Source organism: Lemur catta, chromosome 17 (genome assembly GCF_020740605.2).
Source record: "Lemur catta isolate mLemCat1 chromosome 17, mLemCat1.pri, whole genome shotgun sequence".
NCBI classification, from domain to species: Eukaryota; Metazoa; Chordata; class Mammalia; order Primates; family Lemuridae; genus Lemur; species Lemur catta.
The window spans coordinates 11158270-11176319 of record NC_059144.1 but is presented as its reverse complement, the minus strand read 5'-3'; the positions used below and the strand labels follow the sequence as shown (position 1 = coordinate 11176319).

Here is an 18050-nt window from a genome sequence, read left to right as displayed (position 1 = left end):
CTAAAAACAAAAAGAAAGGTGTAAGTTATTTTAATAATATATTTTACTTTACCCACTATGCACGAAATATTGTCATTTCAGTATGTAATCAATACAAAAATATATTAATGGAATCTCACATTCCTTTTTGCAAAGACTTTTAACTCTGGTGTGTATTTTACATTTGCAGCATATGTCAATCTGAGAGAGAAATTGTCATGGGAAATACTTGTTCTGTATTTATTTTTTATTGTTTTACCTCCACCCTCACTGTTATGAGAACTTGTTCTGTATTTAGGTGTCATAAAATGTATGGTAAAAAGCAGATTCACGTATCCAAGTGGTCCCAAATGTACCATGTTTTCAAATAACTAAATCGAACATCAGTTTTTAAATTTAAATTAGTAAAAATTAAAAATTCCATGCTTCCATCACACCAGCCACATTTCAAGTCTCAATAGCCCCATGGGTAGTGGGTATTGTATTAGACAGCACAGGTCCAGAGGCTAAGAAATGAGCATAATCCACCTGATTTGGGAGGTTCTTTCACCCCTTTTCTGCAAACTACTGAAGTAGTCTTTAGGAACACGTTGCAAAGGTCAAACCAACCCAAATAACTCGTCAAGAAGTCTCAGTTCCAAAGCACTCACATGCCTACCTTCCCTGGGGCCCAAGTTGCTCCACAGGGGCCTTCTTAGGAAACTCCTGCCTGGACAGGTAGCCCAGGCATAGCAGGAAAAGGAGAGGAGCAGATGGTTGAGGAAGTAGGTAGGCCCAATAAAGAGGATCTCTCAAGGATCAAGCTCAGCTCCAGGCATTGTTTCCAAAACTTCAACAATATATAAGTGTAAATGTGGATATAATAGTACCTGGGAGTCACAAACTCATGTCCACAGTTACTACAAACGCCACAGGAGCCTGCTGCCAGGTATTTAAACAGGGAGGACTTTTACAGTCAATCTCATATCAGCAAAACCTTAAATTTCAATTAAATGAATATTAAATTGCCACATTAAATGAATAGAAAAGACAAAATTGTTTCTCACACAAATATAAAACAAATATATGTCAAAGATTTTAACTCATTTATTAATGAAAGAACGAGTAAGACCTGACACCTGGTTCAAAGGAGAATTTAAAATGCACAAGGCAATCAGGAATGCCGAAATGTATTTACAAACAGATGTAAAACTGATCCCTGTCCACTGAGCAGTAACCCGCTGCATCTCCGCTGGACACAACACAATGCATTTGTACTTCTGTGGGCCAGAATAATTTTCACTACTATCAATTTTCTACAGCTTACAGATTTGTAAAATAGGTCAAAGACAATAAAAAGCAGAGAAAACTTGGATGGGTATACTAGACAGCATGCCCAGTATTCTTTTTCTGGTCATTTCACATTTTTTTCCCGACATGAACCCATGTTGATTTGAATTCTGTTGGTTGTGAAGTTTTGAAGGTTTCTATCATTATTTGGTTCTGACTTATTAATATTGTAAACACTAGAAATTTATAAATTACTTTTTGTTTGTACCTATTTAAGTAATGGTGTAATAAACATGATTTTGATTTTTAAAAAACCATTGTGGATTTAACACAAAGACAGCACTCAACCACCACAGAGACTGGATGCTACGGGATTCCGGTTTACAACCACTGATAGAAATTGTGATTCAGAATCATCATCTCGAGGCACAGATCAGAACTGTCCAGTAGCTACATTCCCACACATGGCAGCTCATGAGGGACTTGGAAGAAAGCACAGAGAACATCTTGGAAACACAAGCTGAATCTTCCTTCTCTCCTGTTTGTCTACTTATTTTAAAACTGTTAATCAGTTTCCATTGCATAGTGCCTCCCAAGAATTAGCATCTCCAAGAGTGTCCAGTAAGTACCCAGCAAATATCAGTTGGATGGCTAAATACACAAGGTGGCATATAGATTATCCGGAAGATAATGTCGTCCTTAGTAGTTTGCACACAGGGTATTCATGTTATCAACTAAGTTATTTCACTTCTCTGCACCTCAGTTTTTACACCTGTAAAAGGTGCATAATCATAGCATCTACCTTATTGCATTGTTATGAGGATTAAATGAGTTAATATTTGTAAAGCACTTAGTATGGTGCCTGCCACATTTTAAGTGCTACATAAGTGTTTGTTAAGGAAAATCAATGAAATGAAGTGTTTTGCATTTTGAAGAATTGGAATTCAGAAATGTAGAGTTTAGGGGGGGCAAACCCCTCAACCATGGACACCTTAGCAAAGGCAGCTCAGGAGTCCTAGTGTGTTGCTCACATTCCTGGACAAGCAGCTTATACTGGATAGATGGGTGCAGCATTTGCAGCCACCTCCCTTTTCTCTTGCTCCACCCCGAAAATTCTACATGTCAACACACTTGATTTATGGGTTTTTAAAATGTCTTTTAGTGCTATTTACATTTTTAAAAGCCTGTGTTGTTTTAATGAAAGTGACATACACATTATTAAGAAATCAAAGACTTCTAGACATGCACAAAGAAGAAAGCAACAAGTCACTCAAAATTCTACCACCTGGGAATAAACCATGTTAACCCTTGGGGAACTTCAGACATTTCTCTATGTAGTTTAAGGAGAGTGAGAAAGAGACTTTTACAAAAAAAGGGGGCTTACATTCATATGTTACTATTAAATATAAGGAATTGAATTTTCCTTGAATTTAACAGAAGAAAAAAGAATTGAATTAAACCTGAAGAGATTGCTGAGCAGCACAGAAATACGGGTACCTAAAAGTTTTCTCTGGAGTTTAAGATATATATAGCATTGTGTGTGTATTAAGAATAATTTAAACATCTTAAAGAAAATCATTAAGAGATTGAAATCATATATTTAGTATAAATTTCAGTTTAGGGTGCTATTGACTCTTTTTAATGAAAAATGAGCTGATTATGATTTTTACCTCCGTCTCCACCCTGTTCTTGTGATTATGTATGTTGCCTGTATTATTGTTACTTTTCAGGATTTATATATACAGGTACATCTGTGTCACAACTATGTGTCCCCTAGTTTTTTGGTTGTAAGTCTATAATTGAGTGGATGCAACACTCACCACCATTTTTTATTACAATTTTCCCACTCCGTTCTTCATTTCAATTTGTTTATGGGTTGGCTGGATTTCATTATAGAGATTTTTCTTTGTTTGCTTTACTTTCCTTTGCTTTTTCTCAGGCCTCGTGGTGCTGGTACCCTATTCACAGAGATCCCTTGTCTGTTACGGGGCCCATAATGGAATATTGGCTAGATAGTCCTGAGTCCCATGTTTTCTCCCCCAGAACTTTGTAAACAGCATTACTCCATCCTTTTCTGATGTATAAAGTTTCTGGGGGAAAAGAATAAGGTCATCGTGAGTTTTTTTTTTCTTTTCCCTTTTGTAAGTGACTTAATTATATTAGAATGTTTTTCATTATAACATTTGCAGAAATAAAACATTTTTAACAGAGCATGTGTTTGAAACTTAACCTGACACTTTCAGCAGTGTAACACTGAAATTTACCAAAAAATTCAAAGCTGAATCACTCATACATAGCTGGTGGGGGTGTAAAATGGTACAGCCTCTCTGGAAAACAGTTTGGTAGTTTCTTTACAAAATGAACATGCAACTACCACTTAACCCAGTGATTGCACTCCTGGGCATTTATCCCAGAAAAATGAAAACTTATGTTCTCATAAAAACCTATACACAAATATTTAAGCCAGAGTCGAAAGTCTATGTACTGTGTGTTTCCATTTATATAACATTCTGGAAAAGGCAGAGTTATAGGAACAGAAAATAGATCAGTGGTTGCCCAGGGCTGGAAATGATGATGATGGTGGCTCCATGACTGAATGTGTCTTTTGAAATTCATAGAGTGCATACTAAGAAGAGTGAATTTACTACATGAAAGTTATACCTTAATAAACCTGACTTTAAAAAAAGCAGCATAGCCTTTACATCACTGTCACTATCATTTCAAGAAATTTAGTTGAAAAGCATGAACTATGTTAAACCCCTTGAGAGTCCCCCAGTTATTTGGGCTTCTGGAATATGATTTCAGTTTTATTGATTTCTGTTTCAGTGTATTTGATTTTATTTTTAACAGACAGCAAAACAATGTTTCCACCCTGGCTGCACATTTTCCCTATATTAAATATGACTCATGGAACTCTTTATTTATCATTTTACATTGAGTAATTCCTTTTACTGCTTAGTTGGAAAAAACTACAAGCTTTTTTACCACATTTAATCACAAAACATTTTCCTGCTCATTGAAACAAAACACCATGTGCTCTCTGTAAATAGTGCTGACCTAGATTCACATCCATCATTGCAAAATCCCACATTTAAAACAAGCAAACAGCTTTGCTTTTCATCTGTTGTCACTGTTTCCTTTCCTTCAGATTATATGGAAAGCACAAAGTACAAAGTAAATATATATTTTGATATATCCTAGGCAGAATACTTTATAATAAAACAGCTTGGATTGCTGGATGCCTCCGTATAAAAAATTTCATTTTTTATAAAATAATAACCGGACAGGATAGATGCATTGACCCTGACCACCAATGTGATGATCTATTTTCAGTTTTGCAAAGTAGGATGTATAAATGCATTCACTATTCAAATTAAAAATTGACTATGGATTTCAATTAAACAAGGCAGACTGCATACATCTGTTCCCTACCTATACCTCACTAAAATGAGAATTAAAAAAGAATTTTTAAAAGGGCATAAATCGGCCAGGTATGGTAGCTCATGTCTATAATTCCAGCACTTTGGGAGGCCAAGGTAGGAGGCTCCCTTAATGCCAGGGGTTTGAGGCCAGCCTGGGCAATATAGTAAAACTCCATCTCTACAAAAATTTTAAAAATTAGCCTGGTGTGGTGGTGTGTGCCTGTAGTCCCAGCTACTCTGGAAACTGAGGCAGGAAGATTGCTTGAGCCCAGGAGTTTAAGGTTGCTGTGAGCTATGATGATGTCACTGCACTCTAGCCCAGGCAACAGAGTGAGACTCTGCCTCAAAAACAAAAACAAAAAAGGGCATAAATCCACAGTAACAAAGAGAATGGAAGAGGAGACAATAGGTGACAAGAATTAGCAACAAAATTTTGGAGGCTAGAAAACACCCTGGGCAGACAGGAGAAAGCTAAAACTTAACCAGCTGCAGGTGGAAAAGCCACCAAGGAGCAAGGCAATCAATTCCTGGAGCAGAGTCTGGGCAGGCTTGGGAATTAAACACAGTGGGTGTGAGCAAAGGGAGAAGATGAGAGCCTCACTCCCCGGAGAGACCAAGAAGCCTTGTCTCTGAGTTCTCAGGGCAGGGCAGCAGAGGGTGAGGGTGAGACGCTACATTAGAAGTGGGAGCCAGTGGAAGTTGGCGCACTGGAAGATGCGCCCCCTGCAGACCCCTTGCCTGCTAATTCCAGAACGCTGGCAGTCAGATCAAATCCCACGCCGGCACTCCCCACGTAGGATGTTGGAGAATCTTCTTGGGGGGAAACCGCCTGACCCAAGAGAAAAGCCTCACAGATATTTACGTCTTTCAGTCCTCCAATAAATTGACCACATTACCGCACGGTGCCGCTAAGGGGAGGACCACCATATAATAGGTGGTCCTCACCTTCCATAATATGGAATCAATAATTAATATCTAATATTAAAGAAACCAATAAACAGCAGCATAATTGTGTTAGTAGAAATATGCAGATAAATAATGAAGACACAGCTGGAGGAGTGGCTGGGGGAGGGGGTGTCGGAATGGATTGGGGTGCAGAGAGGGGATTGCTGCTTTCCATTGGAAGCCTGCCAGAGTTTGGCTTTGACAACTAAATATTGTGTTTATTTTTTATTTTTTTAAAAATCCCTCTTCCCTGCAAAAAGATCGGGTGAAACAAACCAACATCATTTGGAGAATCAAATGAGGGCCAAGGGTTGTCCAGAATTATTACCTGGAGAAATCGAAGAATTCGGCAAGGCCCACAACTCTTGCCCTTTGAAAACATCTGCTGGGAGTCCCACAGGAGCCCACTTTTCCAAAGATGTTTTAAATAATTCACTCCGTGGTCACCAAATACATTTTATTTTATTTTATTAATGTTATCCTTTCTTTTTCTTTTTTTGGTTATTATTTATTATTTTATTTCAGCATATTACGGGGGCACAAATGTTTAGCTTACATATATTGCCTTTGCCCCACCGGAGTCGGAGCTTCAAGTGTGCCCATGCCCCAGAAAAGTACACCTTCTTTGTTTTATAAAACCGGTGAGTAAAATGGTCCCCAGCATTCAACTGATGGGTAAAATGATCCTCAGGGAATGAAATGCTTTTAAAAGGAAGTTGGCTGTCCTTTCCGAAAATCAAAAAGCTCATAAACGCCCTATATCACGTGCAGACAGTGTGACTAATTAATTGTCCGGACCACAAGATGACGTCCCTGCGGGTGCTCTCGCGCGTGCGCACCACACCCTGTACCCACCACACCCTGTGCGCATGTGCAAACAGCTGGCCCGGGCAGAAAGAGCTTCCTGACTCAGCTGCCCCTGCGTGCCCTCGCTCAGCCGCTGGAGGCAAATTTGCAGAATCATTAAGTTTGATTCAACCTCGTTTTCAGAATCTTTTCCCCATGAGTTTCAGGCCCCTTTTTCCTCTCAAAGCAAGAAGAATAACATTTAACATATAGAGCAATGGGGCAAAAATTCGTTTTTCTGACATTGGCATTTTAAGCCTTTGTTGGTCATGTAGGAGATATGAAGTTAAGCCTATTTTTAGTAAGCATCACAAGCTATTTTCTATTCCTTTCCTCCAGGGCTATAAGGGCAGCACACCTACTACGTTTGTTTATTTGTATCAGCTGCACAAATGTCACGGCCCCAAATATGCGTTGAACTGATGCTTCTCAAGCCAACTATAATGTGCACGTGAATCCTCTGGAGGGTCTTGTTAAAACGCAGATTCTGAGGCGGCAGGTCCAGGGGGCTCTGAGAGCTCCCAAGAGATGTGATCCTTGGTCCATGGATTGTATTTTCACAGCAAAACCTTAAACTATTTGTTAAATGAGATTTTGCAATTTGCCAAATATTGTATTTTCATGTGCTAGTAAAAAACAGCTTTCCAGTGTTCTAGTTGGTTCACTTACGTATTTATTTCTGATTGGTTAAAGAGTGTTTAGTAGTTTGTCATTCTTTGTAGTTTTCCTTTTCGTTCATAGTAGATATGTGAGTCTGTCCTGCATATGGTTGTACATTAATAGGCTGCAGAGAAAAATAAGGATGAGAAAGACAAAACTGACTGAAACGGAAATCAGAAAAATAAGTCCATTCTCTCACAGTTTTGTAGAACTGGGAAGAAATAGGAAACCTGGACATTAGAAATAAAGACAATGACATCAAATACCTTCTTCTTTTTGGTAAAGCATACTGTTTTAAAGAAAAATCCTGTTAAATGATATAAATCTGTGTATATCTAAGTAAATAGGTGAATATGATAAAATAAAAAGAAAAAATTGGGGGAAATTATCAAAATAATCACTGAGTATAATTATGCTTTTATTTAAATAATTCCTTTCTGTGGAGTGCTATTTTAGCTTCCTCTGGCCATGACTGGGAAACCAGCAAGACTTGTCTTTGCAAGCTCTCTTGCTCCCTTTTCCCCTTCTTGGCAAAAGTCACCACTGGCTACCGGCCCTGACAATACTCTTGGCCAGCAGGGAATATTGGGAAAAATAGGCTACTTCCAATTCACACACCCACACTCCACCATCACTGCCATCACCAGCAACAACAACCAAGTTAATTAATAGTATTGGCTTTAGTTTTGATCCTCTCACTCTGGGCATTCCACCCCAGTACATTTTGCTTAAACCTTTGATACCTGTTACTGCCTTTTTTCTATTTCATAAGAAACTTGCCAGCAGATCATAACATGAGTGGGTGAGTAGAAATCAGTAGTAGTCAGAAAATGTCAAAGCAGTTGATTATCTAATGACAATAACTAATGTTTAATGGTGCTTATGGTGTGGTGCTTGGCTGTTCTAAGCACTTTGCAGGAATTAGTTTACGCTTCCCTTACCATAGCTCTCGATAAAGCAAGATGCTATTTTTATCCTCACTAGTAATAAGTACATATGTTTGACAGTAGGGATGTGTGTGTTTCTTTGTAGCTATAACCTGTGGATGTGATTTTATTTTATATGCACATAATTTTTTTGTGTGTGTGCTTTTAAAAGCATTCTGAGTTAATATGCTAGAACTGCATCACTAGCTACGTGTGGTTGTTGAGCACTTGATACGGCCAGTGTGAAATGAGATGTGCTGTAAGTGCAAAATGCACACAAGATTTTGAAGATGATATTAAAAAATTTAAAAATATAAAATGCCTTTTTAATATTTTTGATTAATTGTTGAAGTACATTTGAGATATCATGGGTTAAATAAAATATATTACTGAAATTGATTTTACCCATTTCTTTCTGCTTTTTAAAATGTGACTACTAGATAATTTACAATGACCTATGTGGCTTGCTTCATATTTCTACTGGACAGCTAAAGGTATATATTCCATGAGCTTCCACCAGCCAAATAAAAGTTGAGAATGTGTATTTGGTTAGGAATTAGTGGCCATAGACAAGGTGTTACCTCTCCCAGGTGTGTTTTTATCTTAAGATGTCTTGGTGTAAACCAGTGGTTCTCAGCCCCGTTTTCACAGTAGAAGCACCTTGGAAGTTTAAGTAAATGTGGTTGGCTGGGTCCCATCTGCAGAGACTCTGATGTTCTGGGCAGCTGGGGCATTGGGAGTTTCAAAAGAGTTTCAAAGAGTTTCATCTTCAAAAGGTGATTTCAAGATGCAGCCAAAGCTGAGAACTGTCTGTTCAACTAGGAACAGAGGACATTGAGTCTTGGAGACAGTGTGGGCGGGGAATGTTTGCAGTGGGTCCCTGTTCACACTTTGAGTCTTTGATTGGAACAGGAGAAACAAGTTGTAAAAAGGATCAGAGCCTAGTTTTTGGCAAGAAGTCTTGGGATGCAGTAAGAGCATTTTAAAACCTACTGTATGATGGAAGACTCACCCTCCAGAGCCGTGGTGGGGGAATAATAAGAAAAGGAAGGAATGGGTCTAATCGTGTGTAGCCCCCAGGAACTCCAGAGCTGGTTAGAGGTGTAGGCCATTTGGAATCTCCTCCCTGGCCACCCCTGGGCCTCAGACTCAGAGCCTCTCACCCCAGGCAGTGAGAAAGGAGGGGTGGCTACCATCATTCTACTGTGTTTAGTCAAAGGAAATATTCAGATTCATTTATGTAATGATTCTCTCTAGTGTCTATTATGTAGAATTACAGAATTCAGACAATTCTTTTGAATGGAAAAGTATATTAGAATCGAGATAAGAAGTGCCCCCTCCAACCCCCAACTGCCTCACTCCAAAATTTCTCCATGGAGGTTTCTCAGGGCAAGCATGGTTACTACTATTATGTAGATTATTGGCCCAGACCTTGCAGAATAATTTTGTTTTTTAGCTTCCCATCCCTATTTTCCTAGCAAAGTCAGTATTCATATGGGAAAAGTTTGTCCCAACTGCCACCCATCTTTGATGTTAGAGTGAACTAGATCTTTCTCAGCTAAGGACCCGTTCCCTGAGACAAATGCCAGATGTTTTCCTCCTCCCTCTCATACTCTCTGCCTTCCTTCCTTCCTTTCTTTGTCACCTGCTTATGATTCTGCAATATTGTGTGGCTTTTTTCATATTTCTAACTTGATTAGGGTTAACTAAATGGCAAGCTGCACTTTTAATCTCAAATTCACCATCATGCAAATGGTCTCAAACGATGCTATTTAGGATTTCACTGTCAGATACCGCCAGATGCTTAAAATCCCTGTGTTCCATATGCACCTCACTCTTCAGAGACCTTCCCTCGTGCCATTTCTCTCAGACTCTTGCGGAGTAACCAGGTGTGCTGTTAAAAATCAGAATGCCCTCTCATTTCAAGGGTCTTAAGGAAAATGAAGGTAAGAGCTGCCCAGTGGAGATGAAACCACATTTGTGAATGGAAGCATTCATGGCTGAACTTCCTGGCCTTTGTGTTTTCTTGTATATCTAAAGTTGTAACTTCCACAAGATATGAACTACTTTAACAGTTTCTATTTATATTCTGTGTCCCCAGAGTGAGGGGGATATTTGGCAGTGCTACAACATTTTAAAAAAAAAAAACTCTTCCTCTGGCCGGCATTCAACTCTTATAAGATGTTTTTAGGTTTGGAAATGCATTCTCTCTTCCTCCACCCAGCATGTATATATTTACTCTCCTCTTATTCCTTCCAACCTTCAGCCAAGTCTGTTTCCTGGCAATTTGAGAAGTGAGAAATGCCTGCGTGGGGGGAAAAGTGGAGACACATGTGTTGTGTTGTAATTTTAACAGGGAAACATTGCCCAATGACAAAACCAGGGACTGTCTTGTGATGTTGCCTTCTGCCCACGCTAACTTTTCCTATTCTCATCCCACTCTCGTCCTGCTGAAGGCTGTGCTGAGGCTGTGACTTGCTTTAAATCAAGTGTGCCAGTTTCTAAGTACAAGGAAAGACTGATGATCTTAATTTGAAAGCTGTGGGGAGGACAACCACATGGATTGAGCTGTCACCTTTTAATTCATTGCAAATTTCAAAAGCAGGCAGCTCACACAGCCCTCGCTCTGACCTTTAGGTGTCTATACTGACGGGTTAGGAAGCCTTCTAAACGCATGTTTTCCTTCCTTCTGCCAACAAGGATTTATTGAGCACTTACTGTATGCCAGACATGGTTCCAAGTATGAGGACTATGGCAGCGAAGAAGACCAAGCCTCTGCCCTGTTGATTTTGAAACACTGCTGAACTGTCAGCCCGGGCATTACAGAGGTTTTATCAGGACAGGGATGACCCATATGCAGAGCCCCGGCTAACTCCACGCTCAGATTGTCTGTGATCTGCTCTGGGTCCACCTATGCCAGGTACTGTACTAGGTAAAAATGGAATCCTTTCAGGTCAGAGGATGACCTTTTCCTCCTACTGCTTAACCTTTGCCTAATATTAGTACACGAGCTTCTGAAAAATGTGAGCTTCTCTGTGTACTCTCTATAGATTATGTAACCATAAACCTAACCATAAACCCTGGCTCAGATTTTCAGATTTCTGTGACATTGTGTGGTGCATGACTATATTCCCACTCTAAAAGAAACAAGACCACTGCAGAATATTTCAAAAATTATTTTCACACATGATTATCGTATAGTATTACAATGTATTATGTGCAAAATTCCATTTAAAAAATCATTTACAAAAGGAAGTACAACACAGTATGTGCTGAGGGTTCTAGTACAACAAAAGCCAAGGCTAAAAAAGGTACAAGGTACAAAGCCAATCAAATTAGATGACTACGCATCTTTACACAGTACAAGAACATGTTTTTGTAACTACCTGTGTTACATTGACACAAGACCCTCATAGTTTGTGCACCTGCAAACTGCTTTTATAAAACATGAATTTAACTGCACCATAAATTCTTACGCTACAGATGGGTTTTGGGTGCATTCTCAAACTTTTCCAATGTATAACATCTTATTTAACTCAAACAAAAGCCACATTATACATTACTTGATTTCTGCCCCAAATAATTTGATGCTGTTAGTTTTGATTTATATGGAAAAGGCGGGGGGGAGTGTCATCCTTAATTTTTTTCCTCGTGGGGTTTTCCAAATCATTTCCAAAAGCAGATACCATATGGAATAGATTTTGCCAAATCTCATTGCGTATTTACAGTATTTTAAGCATAGGTGGTTCCTCCATCTCCTTTTCCTATGTCTTTCAAAGAGCCTGAACCAGCAGACTACACTCCCGAGTCCTTTGTTAGAGTCTATGTTTCTCTCTCTACCTTTCACTACATTCATTTCTCTCCTTATTGTCAGCATCACTTGTTTAAAAGACAAAACAGTAAAACACCACTGAACGTGAACAAGATAACAGTACGTCAGATTTCCAAAGGCATTCTGTGGCCAGTGTCAGGAATATATTGCTTTAAGAAATCCAGCAGTCTCTCCCCACAAAGTTGCCAAAACATCCAGTTACAGAAGAGAGACCTATAAATGCAATACTCTCAAATCCAGCAAGAGATTTCTTTTCGAATATTAAATGTTAAAATCACATGCATAATTATAGAATATTTTAAAGTTACAAAAATATTTTAAAAACCAATCCTGACAGTTTACCTGCAACTGCTATAAAAATTTCTATGAAATATATAAAAACACAAAGGCTCTTTGTAAAAAAAAAAAAAAAGAAAAAAGAAAAGAAAAGAAAGAATGAGAGAAAAAGAAAAAGAAAGCAAGGGAGAAAGGATGGAGCCATCCACAGAACCGAGAAGTACCTGACTCTCTTCATCGGACAGTCTTGTCGAACACCTGCTGTTGAATTCAAGAGAAGAGCTTGTATCTTAAATGTTTATTCGACATATATACATACACGTAAGCCAACCTAGAACCTGGCTGAGGGTAGGTAGCAAACAATCTCAGGACACCTGAATTGTCAAATGCAATTCTCCATTGCTCAAGGAGAATCCTACTGTCTCACAAGCCTCAGCTACCTCATGTGGCTACGATGCCCTTGGCCAGGTTGGCCCGTGGATGGCTTAGTCACTGAACCGAGGGGTCCCCGAGGAGGTGACCGCTTTTCAAGCTCAAGCACACAGAAGCCAGAAGGCAAGGCTCCTAGCCCCCTTTGGATGCACCACTGGGACGTCCCATGTGTCTTCTATGAGGTGGTGAGGTCCTCGTCCTCATTCTGGAAGATGATGCCGTAAGAATCATTCTTGACGCGCTTGTAGACAAAGTGGAAGATGTGGGGTTGCGGTCGGCTGTGCAGCTCAGCCTTGATCTTTTGAGGGTAAGTGTCCTCTGCCAGTTGCTGCCACGTTTCATCAACAAAGAGGAAGAGGCTGTACTCCTCAGGGTCCCTCACCTTAAATTTCTCGGCACAGATCTGACACACATCCTCGGTGGTGACGTATGGTCTCACGAGGAGGGTCTTTCCCGTGCAGCCGCTGCTGACCTCCTGGAATGCAACTCGGAGGTAATTCTGCAGGTGGGAAGGGAGATGTCACAACAAAGTCAAAAGAGAAAACCAGATCGGGCAATAAGTGCACACGATGGGAGACAAGTGAAAGATCTAAGTGTGAGTGCTTCAAGGCCCTGGCTTGTCACGGTGTCTACTGTCAGCTGCTAGGCCTCGAATTGTAAGGGAAGAGGCTGATCTGAGTTTGGACAGTGGAGGGCTGGACTGTCCACTGTCCAACCAGATGGACCAAGCGGCTGCATTTTAATTTAATGTAATATGAGGCAGGAAGTCCTGGTTCTGATCTTTCAGGATCCCTCATAAAACCTGGTTAAGAAATCCCTGCTTAAGAGTGTGACCCACATCCAACGCTGGGCTTATTCCCGGCTTGAGAAATAAACCAAATAGCAGAAGAGCCTGAACCAGGAGTCAGCAGGAAGAGATTTAAAATATCTAGACACAACAGCACATACTATGCTTGCTTTTTTCTTTTTCTTTTTTCTTTTAGAGACAGGGTCTTGCTCTGTTGCCAGGCTAGAGTGCAGTGGTGTGATCATAGCTCACTGCAGCCTGGAACCCCTGGGCATAAGCGATCTTCCCACCTCAGCCTCCCCAGCAGCTGAGATGAAGGCTCGCACCACTGTGCTCGGCTCATGTTCACGTCTGACACATTTCCTTATGAAGCTTAACTGAGGGCAATAATGTTAGGTTGAATCACAAGAAACTGTTGGTATTTGACCATTTTTGATCTCCCTAAATGGTGATTTCACGTGGTTCAACCCCCTGCAAGGCTCCAAGTGGCTCTGGTGCAATGTGGAAAAAGTCAGGAGGAGGAGGAGGATGTTGATTCTGCCAAATATTTTGGAGACAGAGCTGATTAAGAGCACAGCGGTCCTGCAGGGACGTAAAAGGAGACATCTGCAGGCTCGGCACTGTGAATGGTGCCAGGTGTGCACCATCACGAAATACAATAAACCTGCGGTCTCACATGACACAAAGCCCAAGCCAGGCGCCAAGAATCCTCAGGTCATCCTAGGCTCTCTTAGGTTTTGTGACCCCAAATAACCATTCAGTTTCCATTTCCTTAAGGGTGGGGTTATCAGATAAAATACAGAACACCTGGCTAAATCTGAGTTTCAGCTAGAAAACAAATACATTTTCTTGTTCCAAATCCGGCAGCCCTGCTCAGGAGTGAAGGGAAGGGTGCTCTCTGCCCCGGTTCCCGTGTGGTTCCCACGAGGGTTTGTTTGGATGGATAATGGAAGGGAAAGCTCTTCGGAAGGACGGTGTGCTCTGTGTATGTAAGGTAAGTTTCCTATCTGCTTCTGGTGAGGACGTTTGCTAGCCTAGTGACTCTGCAGAGAGGTGGAGGTACACAGACTGACAGTCTTGAATTTGAAACCTTTGCAGTGTGCACGTGGCCTCCTTTCCCACCCCACTCCCAACGCCAAGCTCTAGCATATTGTGTGTAGTTACTCAGTGACTCCTGAAGGGGGCTCTGTGAAGGAAGTCTACACCCTCCACAATCCCCATCTGACCAGTGAAGAAACTGAGGCACAGAGAGCCTAAGTAACTTGCCCAAGGCCACACAGCAAGGACATGGTAGAGCCAGCCCCAAGGCCTTTACCACTATGGTATACTGCCTTTTCCAGTGTGAGGAGACAGTTGTGTCTGTGGCCTCTGATTTAGGGATTTCAAGTGGACTTTTGTGTCTGAGCTTTTGTATTTCCCCCTTAGTAAAGTGCTAAAAACTTCCCTCTGAGATTAAGTTCTGAGAACGTATGCATCTCCGTGGTGAGCAAGGTCAACAAGGAGGGGGTACATAGAAGGAAGGGGCTCCTTGGTGTCTAGGGGTCTCCACATGGAGAGAGGTGACAGGAGGAAGGGTCTGGTGGTAGGTGGGGGGATGGGAGAATGAGCTTCTCTCATTTCCTCTCTTCTCTCCTCCCTGGAGAGCCAGTATGGTAGCATCCTGGGATCTGCATGTGCAAAATCACTTAAGGCATGGACATTCTTAAACAGCCCAAGGGGCTGGGGGAGCGCACAGCATGCGTTCTTGCTCTTTAGATTTACGTGCCTGGGGAGGAACTTTTGGATATACTGAAATCTTGGAGAAGAACGAGCTGATCTTGCCTTCAATGATGGGCTGACTTTGAACCAAATGTACCTTTTCATTATTTTCAGAGCATTAAGGAAGCAAAAAAAAAAAAAAAAAACCGCCAGGGAGGTGAATCTGTCCTGCTTTTCCAGTTCCCTGCTGGGATTCAGCACGTGGCCCATAGAAACAAAGCACGTGTAGGTTTTATAATTCCATTAAAGCCTTCAAAATATTATTCAAAGACATTTGCCAACTCGCTCCTAATTTCATAGACTGTCAGCAAATCAGGAATTGCTGTGTTGGGTAAAGATTTCTGTGGCCCTAACCCACCTCTCCTCTGTAAGACACAAGCTCCTTGGGGGGGTCCCACATTCCCAGACACCAATTTGGGGTCATGAAAAACTCCAGCCTGGGGACCTGAGCGGGACTTGCTCTAATGCTCGCCGGCTCACTCTGGGCCCCGATGGGCTGCTGAGATTCTGGAATCTTCTGTTTTGGGGAGTGGGCAAGAGAAAAGGGAAGGAGGGGGGGAAGGACATCACTGTACCTCTCCCGCTTCCCAGAGAGAGACCAGGCCGACTGCAGCGCGCACCACTGCTGCTTCCTGAGGGAACAAAGTATCTGAGGCCTGGGCTAAGCGTTTCCTCCTGCTTTTTGACTTCCTGTCTGCTTGTTCTGGGAGAAATCCTGTCTTCATTTGACTTAGTTTTCTTAAGGGCAGCAAAATGTGGGCCAAACATCCTATGTATATATGTACATATAAATTTAAAGAAAACAGAGAAGTGAAAGAACAAGGTCAGAGTGTGGTTTGAAATATCCCTTTTCCGCCAGATGATTCAACAAAGGGAGGACCCCGGGGGGGGGCCCCAAGCTGGGATGTGCTGGGTGAGCCGGCTTGTGGGGTACCCCGCTGCGCACCTGGAAGTCGTCCACCGAAGGGATGGTCCGGTTGGTGGTCCTCCGCTTGTGCCACTGCCTCAGGGTGTCTCTGGTCTCTGAGCTGAGCAGTCTCGCTGCTTGTTCTTCTTGGAAATTCTTTATCAGAGAAAGTGCCCCGTAGGCGCTTGTCAAGTAGTAGCCTCCTGGAAAAGAGCAGAAAGAGCGAGTTCTCCCAAGAGTGTCACCTTCTGGTGATCACAGGGTACACGAGTGTTGGAGGCCATATTTTGTATTTCCTCCATGTTTTTCCACCTTGTGCATTACCTTGTGGGATCACAGCTGCACACATAGGACAGCACGTCATTCACTCCTTCACGTCACTCACTCCATCCATCCGTTCACACACCCATATCACAGAGATGTACAGAGTGACCCAGGCCTGTGCCAGGCCCAGGGAGCACCGACAGGCCAGGCTGACAACGTTCCCGTTTTCACTGATGGGATTTCCATTCTAGGGGGTGACACCAACAAAAACCTCAAAATTATTACAGTACAATTGTGAAAATGGTTTGCCAGAAAAGGTCAGGGTATGGAGGCCTGACAGGGAGGTGGGGACAAAGTCAGACTTGTGAGGGCAACTGCTCCACGGCCAGAGTCAGCTACTTTTGTCTATGTATCTCCTGGCAATACTTGTTCTCGGGCTTTTCTTTTAGAAATTGATAGTTTCTAAATTTTAAGTAAACCGTACACTTTGAAAGAACTGCAGCATATGCAAGTGTGTTCACAAAAATATGGGTACTTGAAAATAACTTCTTTCTTCTGATTCCCTTCCTGACCCTTACTTTGGGACTAAGGTGTCATCTGGGGTATTTTGGAAAAAATAATTTACAAGGAAAAGCAAGTGCTATCCCTTTGCTGGTCCATTTGGGAATGACCTTGTGTTCTTGGGGAGTGCGAAAGGACTTAAAACCCTGTGAGCTGTGTATGAATTTGTTCATAGTTTTGTCCTAAAATATAATTTATCCTAAAATATAATTAGGTGCCTATGGAGGAATTTATAATCTCCGTGCTAGAAAGCCACTAGGGGGCGCCCCAAATGTTCATTAGAAGTTCCCTAATTGGGCACAGCACATTTTAAATTTAGAGTCAGCCCAGCGTGGTGGCACACGCCTGTAGTCCCAGCTACTCAGAGGCCAAGGTAGGAGGATCGCTTGACCCCAGGAGTTGGAGGCTGTGGTGAGCTATGATCGTGCCACTGCACTCCAGCCTGGGTGACAGAGCGAGACCCTGTTTCAAAATAATAATAATAATAATAATAATAATAACAACTTATTTAGCATCATTCTCTGTTGGAATCCTCATTGAGTCTCTACTATGAACCAAGGCCGGGTATAGAACAGGGGGTGGGTTTGTAAGAAACAGAATCTGAGTCCCTGCTCTCTAGAACTTGATAAATGTAGTAAAGAAAACAGACATTGGCTATCCCTTCAGGAACCAGAAGTTAGTTGTGGTTAAATGGGTTTTGGGCGGAGTGTCACCTCCATGGCTAAAGGATTTGACTGCTGCAAGCCCCTGCAGCACTCTATCTGGTCAAGAAGTGGCAACATGCAAGATGGCAACTGCCCCATCCATCTGTGTCGTGAACAGCACACCCTGCAAGCTCGCGTTGGACGTGAACTCTAGAACGGAAAACACCTTTGTTGTTTTCAGGCTGCTGCTGGAGAATCGGAGGTTATTTTTTTACCGGGCACCCTGAGCTACATACTTTATATGTATATATTACATGTCAAGCTTTTTGTTTAGGGTGATTTGAAGGGTTTCCCTGACCTCACCACCTATGGTGTAAATTCCCCAGTTCAGAGTTTTGACTTGTTGATCTTTACGATTTGCCATGAACAAATCAGCACGTGACTGAGTGTGAACCTCAGCAGCACAGAGTGTAAGTCTTACACAGGGAATTTCGGGAGGAAGCAAAGTGGACACAAGTAGTCAGGAAAGGCTGCGTGGAGGG

The 18050-nt window shown here is 41.8% G+C and overlaps 1 protein-coding gene across 5 annotated transcripts in view; it reads right to left on the bottom strand.

Annotated features, from left to right (window-relative positions):
- Positions 1–11209: 11209 nt before the first annotated feature.
- Positions 11210–18050, bottom strand: part of RIN2 (Ras and Rab interactor 2) — a 101305-nt gene continuing 94464 nt past the window's right edge. For all 5 annotated transcript variants that reach the window (XM_045529583.1, XM_045529581.1, XM_045529582.1 and 2 more), the window contains 2 exons: positions 16079–16242; positions 11210–13086 (listed from right to left, as the gene is read on the bottom strand). In XM_045529583.1, coding sequence (XP_045385539.1) covers positions 12763–13086; positions 16079–16242 — 488 coding nt within the window. In that variant the 3' untranslated portion in view covers positions 11210–12762. The remainder of the gene's footprint in view (positions 13087–16078; positions 16243–18050) is intronic.